The 17,053-nt window shown below is 44.5% G+C and overlaps 1 protein-coding gene across 2 annotated transcripts in view; it reads right to left on the bottom strand.

The window, feature by feature from the left end:
• Positions 1 to 1,089: 1,089 nt before the first annotated feature.
• PSME4 (proteasome activator subunit 4) overlaps positions 1,090 to 17,053 on the bottom strand; it is an 87,229-nt gene continuing 71,265 nt past the window's right edge. For both annotated transcript variants that reach the window (XM_082217230.1, XM_082217231.1), the window contains 11 exons: positions 16,836 to 16,940; positions 15,731 to 15,822; positions 14,485 to 14,616; positions 13,486 to 13,694; positions 12,924 to 13,009; positions 11,110 to 11,238; positions 9,873 to 10,028; positions 6,258 to 6,420; positions 4,831 to 4,964; positions 3,829 to 3,967; positions 1,090 to 2,762 (listed from right to left, as the gene is read on the bottom strand). In XM_082217230.1, the coding sequence (XP_082073356.1) occupies positions 3,833 to 3,967; positions 4,831 to 4,964; positions 6,258 to 6,420; positions 9,873 to 10,028; positions 11,110 to 11,238; positions 12,924 to 13,009; positions 13,486 to 13,694; positions 14,485 to 14,616; positions 15,731 to 15,822; positions 16,836 to 16,940 (1,341 nt within the window). In that variant the 3' untranslated portion in view covers positions 1,090 to 2,762; positions 3,829 to 3,832. The remainder of the gene's footprint in view (positions 2,763 to 3,828; positions 3,968 to 4,830; positions 4,965 to 6,257; positions 6,421 to 9,872; positions 10,029 to 11,109; positions 11,239 to 12,923; positions 13,010 to 13,485; positions 13,695 to 14,484; positions 14,617 to 15,730; positions 15,823 to 16,835; positions 16,941 to 17,053) is intronic.

Here is a 17,053-nt window from a genome sequence, read left to right as displayed (position 1 = left end):
CCAGCCTGGCTAAGCCAAGAGGAGATTTGCCACCCAGACTCCTCTTGGCTTCAACTTCACTTTTGGCACTTGAACAGCAGCTTCCAGCAACTGGTATGCAGCACAGCCATCATGGTTCATAGCCAGGGTTAGCCTTTACCTCCCATGAATTAGCCCACATTTCCTCCAAAGCCATTCAAGTTGGTGGCGACCATTGCCTCCTGTGGGAGTGTTCCAAAGTTTATAACTATGTTACGGGTGGTGCTGTGGTCTAAACCACTGAGTCTAGGGCTTGCCGATTAGAAGGTTGGCGGTTCGAATCTGCACGACCCAGTGGTACTTCAGTTTACAGACGCTTCAGGTTACAGACTCCGCTAACCCAGAAATAGTACTGCCGTTGCTCAGTCCCAGCTCCTGCCCACCTAGCAGTTCAAAACCACATCAAAGTGCAAGTAGATAAATAGGTGCCGCTCCAGCGGGAAGGTGAACGGCGTTTCTGGGTGCTGCTCTGGTTCGCCAGAAGCGGCTTAGTCATGCTGGCCACATGACCCGGAAGCTGTATGCTGGCTCCCTCGGCCAATAAAGCGAGATGAGCGCCACAACCCCAGAGTCGGCCACGACTGGACCTAACGGTCAGGGGTCCATTTACCTTTCTTTACCTGTCCTAAATCAGCTTCAATGGATGTGCACAAGTTCTACTGTACAACTATTATAGTTTTATTGTTGTGAGGCAGGGAGAAAACCCACTTTTCCCATGCCATGCATATCCCTTCCGCCATGTTGCAGCTGATCTACCACTGAGCTTCACATTCAAACACTGTCCTGGAAAAGAAAGGAGTTGCAAGGGTTTAGAAACAACTCCAGATTGGATCCCTTTCTAGGCTCAACTCAAATATTAGCTTTTTGCAGAGCAGGTGATGCTGCCCAGTGGAAAAACAAGTTCCCTGAGAGATGTTCTGCACAACTGGAAACAGACAGGTGACATGTTTTCTACTAGGGACCAATTTGATACACAGTAGGGCTAACGGCTTTCCCCCCTTCATATCCTCAGGTGAAAGGGCTTATCTTGAAGAAACGCTCCCCTGAAAAACAAGACATCATGCGCGCACAGATCTTACAAACAATTCATTTATTCAGCTTTAAACTAAGTACACAACTGAAAGGAGAAGGCGGCATTTTGGCACTATGCTATACATTAGTTATTCCTGTGTATCAGCTCTCAAGAGATACTGTACTGGTCACACTGCTGTGCTTTAAAAACATGGTGTTGTTTCCCAGCAGGCAGAGGATTGAAGAAGAAGAAAAAAATGTATTCCTGTTTTTACAAAGAAAAAAGTACAGGATGTGCAGAAGATGAAAACACACACAATTCTCAGATAATTTTTTTCCCCAACATGGGAGGCATTCTTGTACTCTATAATTTACCACACACCAGAGTATGTTTGCTTGCGTTCCCAAAGTGAGGGAGCGGGTGGGGGCAGAGTGGCAGAGATTACGTAGTAAAAACCAACAGATTCACTAAAAAGTTAAATGAAAAATCAAGCCAAAAACTAAAGTCACCTTATTAGAGGGAGGGGGTAATATTAAAAACCAGAAGAAATTGGCATCGAATCAGATACAAAAAGCTGAAAGCACTATTATCAACACCTAAAAGTGCGATTGTTTAAAAGTTAATTCTCACAAATGAATTATGTAAAATTTTTGCAAACTGTACAGTGCTTTGCCAGTGCAGTGCCTCTACAATTTATACAGTCCTTTACATCTATGTAACACATATTGAACATGTTGTGAAACAGCCAGCCAACAGCCACCAGAGTTGCAGAACGAAAAGGAATTTGGGATGGGCGGGCAGGCAGAGGGAGATACAGTACTTCTGGGTTGTTTTTTTAAAATGCAAGTTACATACTTGTTCCAAGATGAGGACGTGAGGCAAATGGAAAGATGTGTGACTAGCAAACAGGGAATATTTAAAAAGTCTTTAGCCACTCATTATTAACATATGTACATACTCTTTTGTTCTCTGAAATAAAACCAGCAGTTGAGAGACACTCTTGTCTGTGGGCTCTGCTGAACTGAGGACAAAAATAACAAGACTGCCGCTTACGAAGGCAGGCAAAAGTTAAGGTTCAGGACCTGGCTGGAGAATCTTACTTAAAAACCTGTCAATAGAAAGGACAACTCTGTTGCTCTGATGTGGACAGCAATAGAGGGGGAAATGTTTGCTCAGCAGGCAAGACTTCAAAAGAAACCCGGCTACAAGTTCTGCCTAGCCTGGTATTGCATGGGAGCTGGAAAGAGACAGAACAATGTTATGGGGGACATTTTTGGCCTACGCTTACAAGCGAGTGGTCAGCAGCTCACAGATGCACACTCTTGCAGGCAGATCAGAGGGAGAGTTTGAGCACCCAAAATTGCAGATAATTAGGTTCGAAAGTCCATGTATGTAATGTGAAGTTGCAACATTAGCCACCTGCACAGAATAAGATTTCTTTTTTAAAGGGCTTCAGGTTAATGCAAGGAATTTACATGAAAGTGTGGAAATAAATCATGATTGCTCCCTTCAGACACAAAGACTTGCCACGCTGCGGCAGTCCCCTCTCCCCAGTGCAGCAGAAATCCTCAAGAGTCCTTCCCACAGAGACTTAAGGTATGTACTTCCTTAAAGGATTCCAGCGCTAAGCCTCAGAGTTACCAGATCCAAAAGGGTTCTATACACAATAAATTAGTTTTGAGTTTCCTTTATTTTTGCGGAAATGGCAGTGGGCACTCCTTTTTCCGAGAACCTGCAAGACGGAAGGAAACAAGAAAGGAGAGCTTGGGTCATGTTTTGCAAGAAAAAGAACGTGTGCACCTGCGCTAAAGCTTGCATTTAGAATATATATAATCACTCCTCCCTGTTTTCCTCTCCGCAACTGCCAAGGATGGAAAGACGAAGCCAGCTATACCCTTGCCCTTTGGCAAAAAGCTGCTCTAGCGGAAGGAGACTGGGAGGAAGCAGGGATTCTCCGCCCGCCAGGAGTGTGGGGGAAAGGGGCAGTCAATTTCCCCAGCACTCTCCAGCCTTCACAGTCCGTGGATATGAATGGCAGCTTCCCTCTTCAGGAGGTTCGGGGCTGTCTTATATCTGGAATGTCTTATTAATGTGAAGCATGCCTTTCATCAAACCCCACTGCTGCTGCTCATCACCCCCAGGCTGCTTTCAATTGCAGCCTCCACCCAGCTCTGCCAGAGGTGCTGGTCAGTGTTAGTCAAATGCAGGGGTGAGAACATCTAGCCCCCCCCAACCACATTTGGCACAGCACAGATCCCAGTTTGGCTTGCAAGGCCCTATCTCTCCCCCCCCCCCCGGCAATCACACCCACATTTGCCACAACTAACATCCTACCATGACATCAGGTGTGGGGGGGCAGGCACAGGTCTGGCTAAATCAGCTGCACGGCAAGGGGAACTTGATTGCAAAGCAGTGTTGAACTCACTGCCCATCACAGTGTCAGGTGATTTGACAGGCGGGTTGCTCCATGGAGGTGGGGATCAGATAATCATATAGCCCACCAGGCCAAGAAATATTCCCTACCCATGTTCCAGCTTGCAATACAAGCATGAAAATACCCCCTTGCTAGGCTTTAACTGAGCTGGGAAGCAAATTTAATTTCATGATAATGGAGCTGTAAACACATTAAAGATGCCTTGGTTTTTATGCCACAGCCCTGTTATCTATTTAAGTTCAACGTGTCTAAAATCACATCTCTTGCCATTTTAGAGCTGGGTTTGCACAGTGCCCGGCTGGATTATCTAGAAAAGCTTTCCGAGAAGCTATTATTGGCCCACGATCACACAATGCAATCTCACCTCATTATGCATAATAGCACGGCGAAACCAAGAGGTCAGTAAGGACAAGAAGCTGGTCATCAGTGAACTGCTGCTTGTGCTCTTGCCAGTTATCATGGTGGGTCCTCCGGAAATTGGACAGAGTTTTTTTAACTGTCATCTGTGTGGCGAGAAGCAGAGATATGGATCTAAACAGCGTATTTAAAACAACTATCCTGCATTGGCAGAGGCAATTTTAAAAAAAATAAAAATCCATGATAAGCCAACTTATTCTCAGTTTTCTTTAAGGACTCAGCTATGAATCAGTATCATTAAAAAACTTTACATGCTCTGTTTTGAGAATATAAAATAAAACAAGCCATACATCCATGTTATTCTGAGGGTTCTGACAAATAATTTCAGTATTATCTTGGTTCTGTTGGTCTTATCCTAAACTAGTCTCATTCTGCATTTCTCTATTAAGTGGAACCAGGGGGAAAACATTTCCTAGACTGTACCATCTGACTTCAGGCAAAGCTAATGCATAGTTGAGTGTTCTTCGTAGGAAAGGAAGGGGGGGGTGAAATCCTGCAGAAATGAGGGGGAATGATTTAGACGAACTTCTCCAAATTCACCACTAGTTGTATTAGTTTTCAATTGACAGGGGAGCACGCTTTCTCTCTAAGTATATAAACAAAGTACCTTCTCAATTATCTTCAAGAGTCTACTATGTAAAGCTTTAATCTGTTTATAGTTACGATTCATGTTTGCAGCACCAGAGATCGAATGCAACTTCTGATCTATTGCAGACCAAGACCTCACCCCAAAGGTTGCAACTTTCCAGACATTCCAAACCCTACCTGGAAATCCTGGGGATTGAACCTGGAACCTGCGTCGTACAAAACAGATGCCCTGCCAACGGGCCCCTCCCTCTGCCTGCCATTGGTGAAACAAGGCATGCTTCTTGGGCCAGGAGATTCCACAGGATCAGAACTACTACTGAGAAAGCCTTGCTGCCAGGGGACGCGGTAAGAGGGCTCTTACCTCAATAGGCTGAGGATCATTCAGATGTGCACTAAGGTCCATTAAAAGCTGAGGCATCCAGGTGGGCACGTCATAAGGACTGGATAAAATGCACGCGCTAAGTCCCAGCACACCAGCATGGCGCTTCACCAAATCTGCAACAGAGAAAGTCATTGATGCTTTCTATGTACAAGAAACAAAACATTGTGTTTGTGTGTTGGGGGAAAAGGGCCCTTTCTTTCTAAAGATTTCCTATAAAATGGATCTACTATACAATGGGCGGTAGCTGATACCTTACTCACAACGTTTCAGGTGGCTGGAGTAAACTTAACAAGGCCTCCCCGGCTGGCCTCAAAAGTAACAACAACAATAATAATTTATTATTTGTACCCCGTCCATCTAGCTGGGTTTCCCCAGCCACTCTGGGCGGCTTTCAGCAGAATATTAAAATACAATAGTCTATTAAACATTAAAAGCTTCCCTAAACAGGGCTGCCTTCAGATGTCTTCTATGCATCTTTATGCGCCCCCTTGCCCAGATTATCCGGAGCTTTGGGCTGGGTTGTCACCAATCACCAATATGCTGATGACACTCAGCTCTATCTGCTGATGGATGGCCACACCGACTCGGCCCCGAACGCACTGACAAGATGCTTGGAAGCTGTGGCTGGATGGTTTCGTGGGAGCCGACTGAAACTAAATCCTTCGAAGACAGAGGTCCTATGGCTGGGTCGGGATGGCATGGGGATGAGGGACCAACTCCCTTCTCTTGCGGGGGCCCAATTAGTGCCATTGCCTTCCGTTAAGAGTTTGGGTGTAATCCTTGACGCCTCCCTTTCCATGGAGGCGCAAGTTACAGCAACAGCCAAGGCGACATTTTCCCACCTTCGCCGCATCAAGCAGTTGGTCCCTTACCTTTCCCGCCCCAACCTGGCCAGTGATCCATGCGATGGTCATACTGTAAGTTTGGTGGCAGACGGAAAGCAGAAACAGCAGGCAAAAAACAAACGAACGCCACCTAAGTAGCATGCTGCTCCCAATTAACATGCCTCACTGCGTTGCAGTACAATCAAGTAGCTTGCAAGCACATAAGCATAATCTGCCGAGGAGCCCACCTGTGTGCTCACAAGCCCCTGGGCTTTGCACCTCCTAAAACTTCATGCTTCTAGCTTCCTCCTCCTACTTCCTGCTCCCCTTGGCAAAGTATCCTCAGTTGTGAATTTGAGTTTACTTTACTCTGGTTTGGTTCTCCCGTCCTCAGTCACTGCGCCTGTGTTGCCTTCCTGATTCCTGAAGCAGCAGACTGACAGCTTCCAACGAGGCACCTTTTCCACTGCTTTGGACTGAAACTATTTCCAGTGGTGGTGAACTAGTCTCAGGCATGTGAGGACACCAAAGCCTGGACGAACTCTCTTAAGAAGTCATCATGTATGCCCCCCCTCCCTTTACCTGCAGGAGGAATGGTATCCACCACTGTGCTGAGGTCTCTTTTCCTCTTCTTCGGGAGTCTTCTCTTACAGAGCTGCTCAAAGTGAGTCTGCAGGGGGTCATCAATCACCAGGAAGTGGCACTGGAGCAAGCCGCTCAATGTGGTGGCCGCCATCTCTCTCACCTAGGGATGGACGAGGAAACCAGTTACTCCAGTGAACAAGTCTGGTCGACAAGTCAGCATTTGCCCCACTGCGATATCTTTTTCAAATGACCCCGTAGTAATTCATGATTTCAATTATTGGTTTGCTTGGTATTCCTTGCTGTAGGAGTTCCCGCATTGAATTCAGCTGCAAACGCAAACTTTAACATATGTGACGGGATGTCAATGAAAGCGGTTCGGGGGCGAGTTTGCTCACTCCACGGCCAAGTTCTCTGACCCTGGGGTCTGTTAGAACTTCACCTTTCAGCTCAGCAGAGTGTGTTTAAGAATGGGCTCTATAGGCTCATTGCTTAACATAAATTTGAGTAAGGTAAAGGTAAAGGACCCCTGACAGTTGAGTCAGTAGCAGAAGACTCTGGGGTTGCGGCACTCATTTCGCTTTACTGGCCGAGAGAGCTGATGTTTGTCCGCAGACAGTTTTTCTGGGTCATGTGGCCAGCATAACTAAGCCGCTTCTAGCGAAACTAGAGCAGCACACGGAAACGGTGTTTAGCTTTCTGCCGGAGCACTACCTATTTATCTACCTGCACTTTGACATGCTTTCGAACTGCTAGGTTGGCAGGAGCTGGGACTGAGCAACGGGAGATCACCCTGTCGCGGGGATTCGAACCGCCGACCTTCTGATTGGCAAGCCCTAGGCTTGAGGAAGTTGATCTCAAGTGCCTGTTAACTTCCTTTGCTCATTTATCAAGGGGTCTGCAGGCTGACTTTTAGCTTTATAGAACTTTAGAATATTATGTTTAAGGGTATAATTTAATGTGCTGGATTTGGATGCAGAGTGTTGGCAGGTGCTTGTACTCTGGAGTGCCGGTCGCAAATGTGCCAGCGGATATCAACTTCTGAATAGCGTTAAACTACGTGTTTTAGATTCTTTACCTTATATCACTTATACGGGGATTTAAGGAGTGGCGCACGGCATGATCAGAGCAATTGAAAATCTAACAGGAGTCCAGAGAGGAGGAAACCACAGTAGTTTAGGCAACAGAGGCCCAGATCACGCCAGCAATCTTTGAGAGAGCAGTTTCGGAACAGGGGGCAGGGGCCAGATTGAAGGAAGGCATGAGCAGAGCTAGAGGAAAAGTCAAGGCAGTGGGAGTAAGAAGGGGCTCCGGGGATTTGGAAGTGAAGCAAAGAAAGGGGTCAGACTGATAGTTGGATAGGGAGATGGGTGGTTTGAGAACGGGGGCAACAGTGGCATATTTGAAAGTACAATCGTACCTTGAACATCTTAGTACTTGGGACATTTTGGCTTCCAATGCCGCAAACCCGGAAGTGAGTGTTCCAGTTTGCGAACGTTATTTGGAAGCCAAACGTCCCACAGGGCTTCTGATTGGCTGCAGAAGCTTCCTGCAGCCAATCAGAAGCCGTGCTTTGGTTTCTAAACGTTTTGGAGGTCGAACGGACTTCCGGAATGGATTCCGTTCAACTTCCAAGGTACAACTGTAGTTAGAAAGGAGCCAGAAGAAAGAGAAAGAGGGAATTTCACAGGATAAAGACACAGCATTAGTTATTGGGGAAGACAAGGTCAAGACAGTGCCCATGGAAGTAGGAAGGGACTTCATCCAAAGAATAAAAGCCTCACAGAATGAATTTGAAAAGGTAGGGAAGCAATGGGATGTGGGAAGGGCAGGGGCTGGAACAGGTATGATTTGAAAATATTGAGGCTCACCCCAAGAACACGGCTGCCAGGGTGAGGAGAATGGGATATGGGGGGCATTCAAAGGGGAGAGCAGCTTTTCTTTCTGATACCTTTTATTAAAAGCAAAGCTGAGAACCAAAATGCTGGGGAGGAGGAAGGAGACATGGAAGATCCACTATTTCCCTCACCCTAAACAACTATGCCAGGCACAACCTAGCCTCCACTTGATGGCAGAAGCTGCTCTTGTCTTTATGTAACACACACACAAACACACACACACATAGAGAGAGCGTGCAAAACATCACTGGAGTAACAAGTGAGCACCATTTTAGGGCTTGCCAGCTCAGGGCAAGGAAACGCAAGATTACCACCACCGCAAGATTTTGAGGTTTCCATGGCAACCAGGTCACAAGAGATTACACACAAGGAGGCGCTTTGCCGATCTGTACTGCTGTTTTGCAAGAACGTACTATTCATCTGGCGATTTGCAAATTTGCTCTACAAATTAGTTCCGCAAGTCTGCATTGCTGCTAAAGAGGGAACAGCAAACAGCGGGGGGGGGGGGTGTTTGCTTGTTTTAGACGGCAGGATAAATGTTCCAACTAACAGCGGTAAAAGGATGCTAGTAGCATTCATAGGATGCAAGCAGAACTCATGGCTATGTAACACTGAAGCAGGGACCAGAGACTGCTTCAAATTCAAAACACTGCCTTCCTGTAGCAGTTAGGTCACTAGCAAACCTGCTTCAGGATCTACCATTTCGGGAAACAAAATGTTTCAGAAACCTCTCTTATAGCCAAGCGTAAAGTTGCCCTGGTAACCTATCACTCGGTTCATTTGCCTCCATAAATGGTTATTTCACTCACACATGAACAATGTTATGTTTGCAGCTTCTGTTTCATATAATCAAAATATCGCATGAGAGCACTAGCGACCATAAAACAAACTTCTGCTGACCTCTTAAATATACAGTAGATACCGTATTTTTTGCTCTATGACTCACTTTTTCCCTCCTAAAAAGTAAGGGGAAATGTGTGTGTGTCTTATGGAGCGAATGCAGGCTGCTCAGCTATCCCAGAAGCCAGAACAGCAAGAGGGATTGCTGCTTTCACTGCGCAGCGATCCCTCTTGCTGTTCTGGCTTCTGAGATTCAGAATATTTTTTTCTTGTTTTCCTCCTCCAAAAACTAGGTGCGTCTTGTGGTCTGGTGCGTCTTATAGAGCGAAAAATACGGCAATTAAAAATGCATTCAGTGCCTGGGCAACGTAAAAGACAATGCTATATCAGAGAAAAGGAGGAATGTCATGGCAAAAGAACATGACAAAAGCGAAGCATATTCAAGGCCCTCTGGTTTCAAAGGGGAAGACTTAAGCGTATGCTGGCCTGATGGTAGCAGCAAAGAGTGTAGTTGATAAAATTGGGAAATCGAATGGACCTTTGCAGAGCAAATGTAAGAAACAATAATGGAAAAGCTGTAGTGAAATGGACAAGCTAACTAGAATAATACAAGTGTGAAATGAACATGGGAAACGTAATAAACTGCTATCAAGTGTTTTCTGCTGATAATTTACGGTTTTTGCAGTGTTTGGTTCATATGTGGATCCTATTTTTAAAAGAATAAACCTAATTCTTCCACCAAGATCAACAGAACTTTTAAAAGTGATTAAACTTTGGGCAGGATGGTGCCCCGTTACCTACGAAGCTCAACTTTTGTTTTGCAAACATGGATTTTTCACAGGCTGTCAAGAAATGTAAGCGCAGGTATATGGTTCACCTCAAGCTGTTCATCTTCTAGCAGTCTTATAATCAGCCATCTGATGTCATTTACCGCTTCTTCATTGTTTAGGAAGATAAAAAGATTATAAAAAACCATGGTCTGGAGGTAGGTTAGCACTGTGTACCTCGCATGCCAGGAACTATTCTTTGCTGTCTGCAAAATAACAAAATAGCAGCAGTTAGGAAAAATTAAACAGGCAATTCTTCAAGTGGAAGCAAGGATCAGCCTGCATTTAAACCACCATACAGAAAAAGCAAAAGCTCTCCATAGCTACATTTCAGAATTTATCTACAAGTAGACATAGCAGGTCTTTTGCTCTAATGCTCATTTGTCCTAACGCTCACTCCTATTTCCATGCCCAATCCCCTCTCCTTAATTCCTCAGATGACAGCTTAACTTCCGGGCTTGCTGGCATCCGTCTGTCTAAAGAGACAATGGAGTATGCCTCTAGGGGTGAAGTCAAACCACTGGGTTAGCCACTGGGTTAGTGCCCTTGCTTGGATTGTCCAGTTCATTAATGGCATGAACCCTGTAAAGGTGGGGTAGAATTCAGTAGGTCTCCATGAGCAGAGGCAGCAGAGATACACTGCACCCCAGAGGGAATAATAATAATAATAATAATAATAATAATAATAATAATAATAATAATATAAAAATAAATTTTATTTATATTCAGCCCTCCCCAACTGAAGCCGGGCTCAGAGCAGCTAACAACAATAAAAGTAACACAGCATTCTAAAATCAATTCATTTTAAAATCAATTCAAAATCAAATTAATGGCAACCATTGGGCTAGAGCTCTGTGAGGATTACCAAAGGAGCGGGTCAGGTTGTGCCCTGGCCAAAGGCCTGGTGGAACAGCTCTGTCTTGCAGGCCCTGCGGAAAGATGTCAAGTCCCACAGCACCCTAGTCTCTTGTGACAGAGCGTTCCACCAGATCGGGGCCACAGCCGAAAAAGCCCGGGGCTCTGATTGAGGCCAGCCTAACCTCCCTGTGGCCCAGGATCTCCAAGATGTTATTGCAATAAACAGGTCTTCCCTCCACACACATACTACCTGCTATAGGGACGGCCATTTTGGTAGTCATCAAATAATTCAGAATTTTATAAGAGACCCACCCCCCCAAGTATTGAGGCAGAAGGCATTTACTGTCAACGGTTGCCTCGAGGGAATGCTGACACCACGAAATATGCTTTTCTTTTCTTGTTTACACATCTTAAGAAAGCACCACGTACTTGTTTTAGCACCTGAAGTACCAAAGGCACTTGTTGAGGGTACAGCAATCCCTGAGACATTAACGACAAGCACATCTTAGCATCTCTCTTAAGTTCATCGTAGCTGTTGTCATTTTCTACAGGTGCGATCTGTGGAAGGAAGAACAGGAAAGGTGAGTGGACACAGGTTGAAGACCAACAGCCAAAGGTGGTTTCTTTTTTGTACAATGAATGCAATGCAGGACAACAACGGGGGAATGCCACAGAGCTTTTCAGCTTCTCCAACTAAAAAGATGGGATCAAGGAAATACTCAAGCCTAAAGCCCCTAAATGCTGTATTGAAGTACATTCACAAAATAAGCAACAGCTGAAGTGTGCTGCTTGTTTCGCTATTAATATGCCTACTCCAAGGACACTGAGTAGATGTCACTACTATGATCTTCAGGTGTTATATAAATTTACAAAGAATAATAATACTTGGCTCTGAGAATCTAGAAATATACAGGGATTTGGACAATGAAATTGAGATTTTAAAGCTTTAAAGGGAGGGGAAATTGCCTCCCTGAAATATTTCTGTATTATCTGTCTAATCCCCTTAACTGAAACAGGACTTAAATAGGACAAGTGTTTGGTGGATTGCTCCCAGAAATGGAAACCTTTGATGGGTTTCATCTGAAGCATACAAAGAACTGAATATATGCATTGAACTCTCAGCAGTATGAAACCTGAAAAGACTTCCCTAGCTCAAGGCTTGTCATCTTTTACAATTGGGCAGCAAGGGTGAGTTATGGCAATTTAAAAAATACAATATTGAAAATAGTTTTAAACAAATTACAGTCGCAAGAGTGGATAATGAAAAACCACACGCAGTGCCTCATCAAGCCCATCTTGCCCTTAGGGAAGCAAAGAATTGAAGAGTTGTACAATCTCCTAAAGAAATAGATGTCTTTCAATTTCACTGCAATTTTGTGCCAATCTTTGGTATACTGCTTTGTGAGTCCCACCTGAAAAGCAGTACATAAATACCTTCAAACAATCAATCAAAGAGTAGGTGTAAAAGCCAAAATAAGACAAATAATTTCTCTCAATAGATAAATTGGATGTAAAAAGAACTGTTTTAGGCAGAACCTGTTAATATGGCATGAGTTTCTATGTGTAAGTATTTAGACAGAGAGCAGTTGAAAAAAAGAGAGTTACTTTTAAGTATTATGTTGTTGTTTCTAACAAACTTTTCATACTTGAGAAATGGAAGAAGTGCTTGAAGAAAAATAAACACAAGTGTAAAGCTTCCTTAAATTTGAAAAAAAGAAACTCTAAGATTTATCTGCTTCCACTGGTATGCTTTTGAACTGCTAGGTTGGCAGAAACTGGGACAGAGCAACGGGAGCTCACTCCGTCGTGTGAATTTGAACTGCTGACCTTCCGTTCGGCAAGCCCAAGAGGCTCAGTGGTTTAGACCACGGCACCACCTGGGTCCCGCTATTTGTCAAGCATTGTTGGTTTAATGTGTTCAGACGTTACCATATTTTTCGCTTTATAGGATGCACATTTTCCCCTCCAAAAATGAAGGGGAAATGTGTGCATCCTATGGAGCGAATGCAGGCTTTTGCTGAAGCCTGGAGAGCGAGCGGGGTCGGTGCTTGCGGATAGCAGCCTGAAGCCCAGGGAGCACAGTGCCAACTCCTGCTGCGCTCCCCGGGCTTCAGGCAGCTATCCGCAAACCTTTGGAGCGCTCCCCAAGCCCGCAAGCTAGGTGCACCCTATGGTTCGGTGCGCCCTATGGAGCGAAAAATACGGTACCTCTGAAGCCTAAAGAGAACTAACAAACCACGTACCTTGAAAAACAACGGCAAGAGCTGAAGCTGTTCCGCAACAGCTGTGGAAAAGGCTCTCCCCGCACTTGCCATCAACCACTTCAGAACTGTCGAAGGCAGAAGAAAGGCAAACATAGGCACAAGGTCAAACAGAGCACAGCAAGACACAGCCATGGTTCAAACTAATCTTTTCCAACTATCAGCTACCTTAAAAACACAATGGTCGATATTGCCCATTTGATAATGAATTTAAAATGTTGTTAGCATTCCCAACAGGAAATTATTTGGATTGTCATATTATGTTTTATTATCTCGCTGCATTTTGAAATTACCAATCATTTAAAAGCATTTATAAATTTCTTAATATTTTAAAAAATCTCTCTGAGTGAGGCACAATATGAAAACAATCAATATTAGGCTGCTTGTTGTAATAATGCACCTGTATATACATTTGCTGTCGTGATTTGAGTTACTTTGGGTGACACTCATGTGGAAAAGCGGAATGAAAATTGAAATAATATCTCTCAAATAAGTACAGCTGGGCATTTAATTTGGTGTGCGCAAGTTTAGCACAGGCACTTACTGGTTTTCAAGAGTTTAATGCCCTGAGTTCGCTCATCTTCATCTCCGACTCCGTTCTCTTCCATAACATGATTCTGAATTTCTTCATCCACTTCCGTAAGGGGTTTGAGTTTTTCAAGTATTCGGGAAGTGAACTCATGGACATGGGGAGATTTTGTTGGAGCGGTATTTGGTAAGGAAACATCTATCATGAAGATGTAAGTCAGAACGCTACACGAAAGAAAATGAAGTATTCACGTTTAATATTTTCCTTTAAACCCTATTTAAAGAAAAGAGTTCACAAATTTGTTACAGAAATCTCCACTCATTCTAGTTCCTGGGGAGAATCTGGCAGCTTCTATAGAAATCTAATGGCTAAATAATACATTCACAAGAGTCACACAGTAGAGCCTTCTTGAGTGCGTTCAGATTGTTATGTGAGAAGAGGGTTGTACGTTTGAATGCTCCATGTAAAAGGGTCCTTTTGTGAGGAACTAGCATCTCAGAGAGAAGAATACTAGCTTAGCCTGATGTGCTATTTTTCTATGAACAGAGAGCGTTTTGTTGTTGTTGAGGTGGGGCATTTAATCATACAACCTCCAGCATTCTGAAGGAAAGACATATTAATATTTGACTCCGAGGGCCTTCTGGCAGTTCCCTCCCTGCGAGAAGTGAGGTTACAGGGAACCAGGCAGAGGGCCTTCTCAGTAGTGGCACCCACCCTGTGGAGCACCCTCCCATCAGATGGTCAAGGAAATAAACAACTATCTGACTACCTGACAGCAGCCCTGATTAGGTAAGTTTTTAATGTTTGGTGTTTTCGTATTTTGCTGGAAGGCGCCCAGAGTGGCTGGGGCAACTCAAATCAGATGGACGGTGTATAAATAGTAAAATTACTATTGCTATTATACCGTATTAAAGGCTTCTGCTTGACAAGGTCACAACCCAAAGGAAGAGAGCTCCCATCCTCTGGCTTTCAGCTGAGGGCCTAAAAACTATGAACGGGCTTGAGAACACTAACCTTCCTATCCTCTCTCGGACATTTTTGTAAACTTGGGTGAGTTTCGGCTCTAGGTACTTCAGCAATCTGTGCAGCAGCTCTGGTACTCGCCATTCTTGCTGTGCAAGACCTCCTTGCAGGACATACAGTCGACTAGGAAGGGGCAGGGGAATGGGGAGGGGAGCGGGGAAAGACAGAAAAACATACAGTAAGGTCATAACTTAGGGAAGCACACCTTTATCGCCACCCAAAGACCCCAAGGCATGACACAAACAATTCTCTTACACTTCATTGCTCACAAAAGGTAGGCCAATGACTTAATTATTTGCTTACAATAAACCAAGGGAACTAGCGACAGGCATAGGCAAACTCGGCCCTCCAGATGTTTTGGGACCACAACTCCCATCATCCCTAGCTAACAGGGCCAGTGGTCAGGGATGGTGGGAGTTGTAGTCCCAAAACATTTGGAGGGGCGAATTTGCCTATGCCCGAACTAGCAGCTCCTCATATAGTTAAAAGGGGGTGGGGTGGCCATAGGAACACATTCACTGGAAATGAAAACCACCAAAATTGCAGCAGTACAACCTGCACGGATATTAAGAATAGTTCCAGCAGCTCTTTAATGGTGTGTGCATGTGCCTGTTTTTGGATGCAGCTTTGTACCTGAAAGTCCAGGCAGCTTCAGTGGGTGGGAACATCTCTTACTGGCTGCATCTGGTAAGAAAGTCATGACGGTTCCCGGACTGGGAAAGCTTGGCTGGGTTAGTTCATGTACTGGCTATTTCAATACAGTGGTACCTCTGGCTGCGAACAGGATCCATTCTGGAGGCCCATTCGCAACATGAAAAGAGCGCAACCCGCAGCGGCGCGTCTGCGCACGCACGACGCGCCGCTTCTGCGCATTACGTCCTTTTGCACTTCTGCGCATGTGCAAGCGGTGAAACCCGGAAGTAACCCTTTCCGGTACTTCCGGGTCGCTGCGGGACGCAACCTGAAAGAATGTAACATGAAGCGGACGTAACATGAGGTATGACTGTATTGGATTACTGCAGTGAACCCTAAGTGGGGCTTGATCCAGAAGCAATTACTGCAGTATGCTGTGGTGCAACAGCTGACAAGAGTGAGAACCCGTCAGCACGGGAACAATCTGTTCTGTATAAATATGAGCCCCACTGTCTTCTACACTTTGGCCTACGACAAATAGGCAAAATTATTATTATTATTATTATTATTATTATTATTATTATTATTATTATTATTATTTTACCATGCATCAACAAATGATCCTCCTTCACCGCTCAACGGAGACTCCAACAACAATTCAAACAACCAGTGCAATTTTCGAGGGTCCCTGCTCTCCTGTATTAACAATTTTAAAAGGCAAAAGGGGCAAAATGATTTCTGGCAAGTGAAATCTTGGTAAAGCTTTCTGAAAGACAATTCAATATCCAACATTTGTGCTGTTAAAAGAGTAGGTTCTATTGCATAACAACATGTTTTGTTTTTTAAAAAAAAGCAAGTGAGAAATAAGAATCCAGACAGAAGCCCTCATCAAAAAAAATATTGCAGCACCAAAATGCCAGCTTTTATAAAATGTTCCTTTTGCCCTGAGCACATACCCGTTTTGTCTCTGAGCATACCAAAGCTTTGATCTAAGCCTTATCGCCAATCCTAAGCAGGTTACTCAGAAGTGTCACTAAGTTCAATGGTATTTATTCCCAAATTAAGAGTGCACAAAACGCCATCCCTGGGCTATAATCATTTATACATATTTGCTAGGGAGTAAGACCAGAAGCAAGACTTACTTTTGAGTAAACAGCCAGAGGGCTGAATCACAGGTCTTCAAAAGTACTTTTTCATCCAAATTTCTAGGTTCATGTGAAAATTAAGACTCAGCAGCCACAGCTGTAATTTCCTGTCTAACTAAGGCACTATTTTCCCCGATGGTCACAGGACGAGCCAGAGATACCCAATAATTAGATAGCAGCTTTCTCTTGGATTGCATAACACGTCACAATTGGAGCACCCCAAAAAAGAGAAAACTTAAGAGCAAAGTCCAAGCCTTGCCCTGTGCACACCAGACGGATTACAGAGAGCAAAAAGTGGACAAAAATGACTGCAAAGGGGAGAGGCATGGAGGAAGGGGGAGCAAAAGTGAAGAAGACTGAGAAGACACCTTGCCCTGTAGCAACCTGAACTACAGGGCAAGCTGTGACAGAACCACCTAAGAACTGAACAGTTCCTCCCATACCTCAGAATAAAAAGGAAGAGGCTTGGTACCCACCTCACAGAGGAAAAAGAAGAGAGGAGAACTATACCGCGTTCTTTCTTTTTAGATACAGCAAATTAAAAAGGAAATATGCAGGACTTACACATGACGTTGCTATACAGGTACCCCAGTCATTGTAGGTTTCCACTGTTATGTTGGATAAAGCTGTCCTAAGAAGCGGACACAGAACTTTCCAGAGGTTCTCTACCTGTGCAAAAAGGAAGAACAGGCAAAGAAATCATGAGAAGTACGTATGCACGTCCGACCCGCCCATGAGGCTAGGCAAGGCAGCTGTCGCAAGTGACACCCTCCAAGGAGTGG

This window comes from Podarcis vaucheri (genome assembly GCF_965113315.1).
Source record: "Podarcis vaucheri genome assembly, chromosome: 3".
Lineage (NCBI taxonomy): Eukaryota > Metazoa > Chordata > Lepidosauria > Squamata > Lacertidae > Podarcis > Podarcis vaucheri.
This window is presented reverse-complemented; position numbering and strand designations above follow the sequence as displayed.